We start from the raw sequence: 2487 nt of genomic DNA on the forward strand, positions 1-2487 counted from the left end.
TGTGTGTGTGTGTGTCTGTGTGTGTGTGTGTGTGTGTGTGTGTGTTCTCACCCCTCAAAGCAGTGCGCTACAGTTAGTGCCCACTTGTTCCCGATGAGCACACAGCCACAGATGTGTCCGCTGGGTTCACTCTGTAGAGAGCACTGCCACGGCCACCGGCCCAGACGACTAGTGCGGCCTCCCAGAATCCTCTTCACCATCCGGGCAGCAGGCCGACGGCCACATTCTGAAACACAGAGGACAAACAGAGATAGTGGACCCTTTTCACAAGACTGTGATGACACGTGTAACCGTCATCAGCATCATAAAACTCAAAGGTTTTTCATATTTGTATTTTTTTTTAAATGTATGTACATTTATAGCACTATTCTTTGTATTGAATCACCTTTGCATCAAATTACAAAAAAAACAGTAAACGCTAATGCGAGGATGTTTCTAATGCAGCGTCTATGTGAGGGACGGTACATTTGACATCGTTCTCTCTTCTGACTGCCGTTATCAGTCTCTCTCAGTTTTTTCCCTTTTATTGAAAGTCATGAAGACACTATCGTGGAGTTTTTCTTTTGCTATCTGAGCAAATGGGAATGCATAAAATATATGTGTGGTACTCTCCCATTCACTGCTCTTCAAATTAACCCAACTATGACGACTTCCGCTGCTGAGAATCACGCAAATGTGCAAAGGTGTGTGTGTGAGTGTGTGTGTGCCGCTCATACATACTGTCTCTTGTGCACTTCAGTGTGATCTTCTTGGATGATGTGCAGCTCTGCCTGCAGACAGGAAATTATGTTGATCAGTGTCATCTGATGGATTGAGTTTCCAAACATATTTAACATGGATTATGTTGCATTTTTGCTGCTGTCGTGTGTGTGCAGTAAAACACACACACACACTCATGTATTAATGTTGAGAGGAATCAGGAGTGAGTGCAGAGGCGTTGTGAGTGCTGTGTGAGCATAATCTTTCTGTAGTTTCAGACTAATGTCAACATGTATTTACTCATCTCACTCGCACAGAAACAGATTCAGTATTCCTCAAAATTAATAAAAACAGCGAAATGCAAACTCAGAATATGACACAAACCTGCAATAATTGAGTATGATAAATAACACAAATATCCTTTATGTATTTAATCCCATTTTATTAACCAATAACTTTGCTGCTGACCTTCAATGATCCAATTTAACAATACTAATAAGCAAAAATGACTTCAGACAAACATTTGTGTTTGTAGTGTTGAACTTTCTTCTCCTGCGTCCTATTCGGTTAAGGCTAGATGGGATACAGCTAGAGGGGTAGGTTTAGGGTTGGGTTGGTGTAGACATTAAAACAATTTTATAGGTAGCAAATTTAATTTATTGTTACTTATCGGCTGTAGCTGTATCCCCTCTAGCCATAACCGTCCTATTCTTCATGCAATCCAGAACAACAGCACAGCTCAAATGCACCCTCTACTGTACAGAAAAAGTGAATTTACACTTCCTTCAGCCTGAGGCTTATTCATTTTACTTTTGATGTGAAAGGGATTTAACATTTGCCAAAAATAGAACTTTTTAATATATTAATTAGTATGTAACCCCTCTCTCCCGGGTCCTCACTGCCACACCACGTTCCGAGTGGCTCTCGAACTCGAGTCTCCGGTATGGGAGGCAGGCGCACTAACAAGGAGGCTAAAGACTGCAGCCTCTAGCATCAGTCGCTAGTGCGTCTCTTGAGATCAGGGGAGTGAGGTTTACCTGCACAGCACCTACTCGCTGGCCTCCGTTATATATATATATGTGTATGTATATATATATATAAAAGCAAGCCCAGCCCAGATGAAAAAAAGTAAAGCAAAAGTAACACAAAAGTAATGCAATTAGATACTTTTTTAGGGAGTAATGCAATATTATAATGCATTACTTTTAAAAGTAACTTTCGCCAACACTGATAATTATTACAAGCAAGCATCTATAATATAACCCCAATTCCAGAAAAGTTGAGTCATTTTGTAAAATGCAATAAAATCAAGAATCTGTGATTTGTTAATGCTCTTTAGCTTTTATTTAACAAAGTACAAAGAAAAGATTTCCGAAGATTTCACTGACTAACTTAAATGTATTTTGTAAATATAAACAAATTGTTATTTTGATGGCTGCAACACACTCCAAAAACGTTGGGACAAAATAAAAGTGAAAAGGTTGCATTACTCTCCTAAAGAGAGCAGCCCGGAAAATGGAGCGCAGCTGGAGGGAAACAAAACTAGAGGTATTTCGTATTGCTTGGCGGGAAAGTACCCTATCCTACAGAAAAACATTAAACACGGCTAGATCAGTATCAGTAGACGTATAGACGTATCAGTAGATGCATGCCAGGGGTGGAACAGGCATGCAAGAGGATTTTACCCTCGCTGCCTGGCTAGGGCCAATATAGCCTGTGATGTGGACGAGATTCTCTGACCTGACCCAGAACAAAGATAGGATGCTGAGGCGGAATGATTTTATTATA

At 40.4% G+C, this 2487-nt stretch overlaps 1 protein-coding gene across 1 annotated transcript in view; it reads right to left on the reverse strand.

Moving 5' to 3' along the window:
* The window catches only part of LOC107572417 (atrial natriuretic peptide-converting enzyme-like), a 41648-nt gene that overhangs the window by 12547 nt on the left and 26614 nt on the right, over positions 1-2487 (reverse strand). Inside the window, exons 14-15 of the mRNA XM_016258849.1 lie at positions 721-770; positions 52-226 (exon numbers count right to left, since the gene is read on the reverse strand). Coding sequence (XP_016114335.1) covers positions 52-226; positions 721-770 — 225 coding nt within the window. The remainder of the gene's footprint in view (positions 1-51; positions 227-720; positions 771-2487) is intronic.

The sequence above is a fragment of the Sinocyclocheilus grahami genome, unplaced genomic scaffold, assembly GCF_001515645.1.
Source record: "Sinocyclocheilus grahami isolate Dianchi unplaced genomic scaffold, SAMN03320097.WGS_v1.1 scaffold1748.1, whole genome shotgun sequence".
NCBI classification, from domain to species: domain Eukaryota; kingdom Metazoa; phylum Chordata; class Actinopteri; order Cypriniformes; family Cyprinidae; genus Sinocyclocheilus; species Sinocyclocheilus grahami.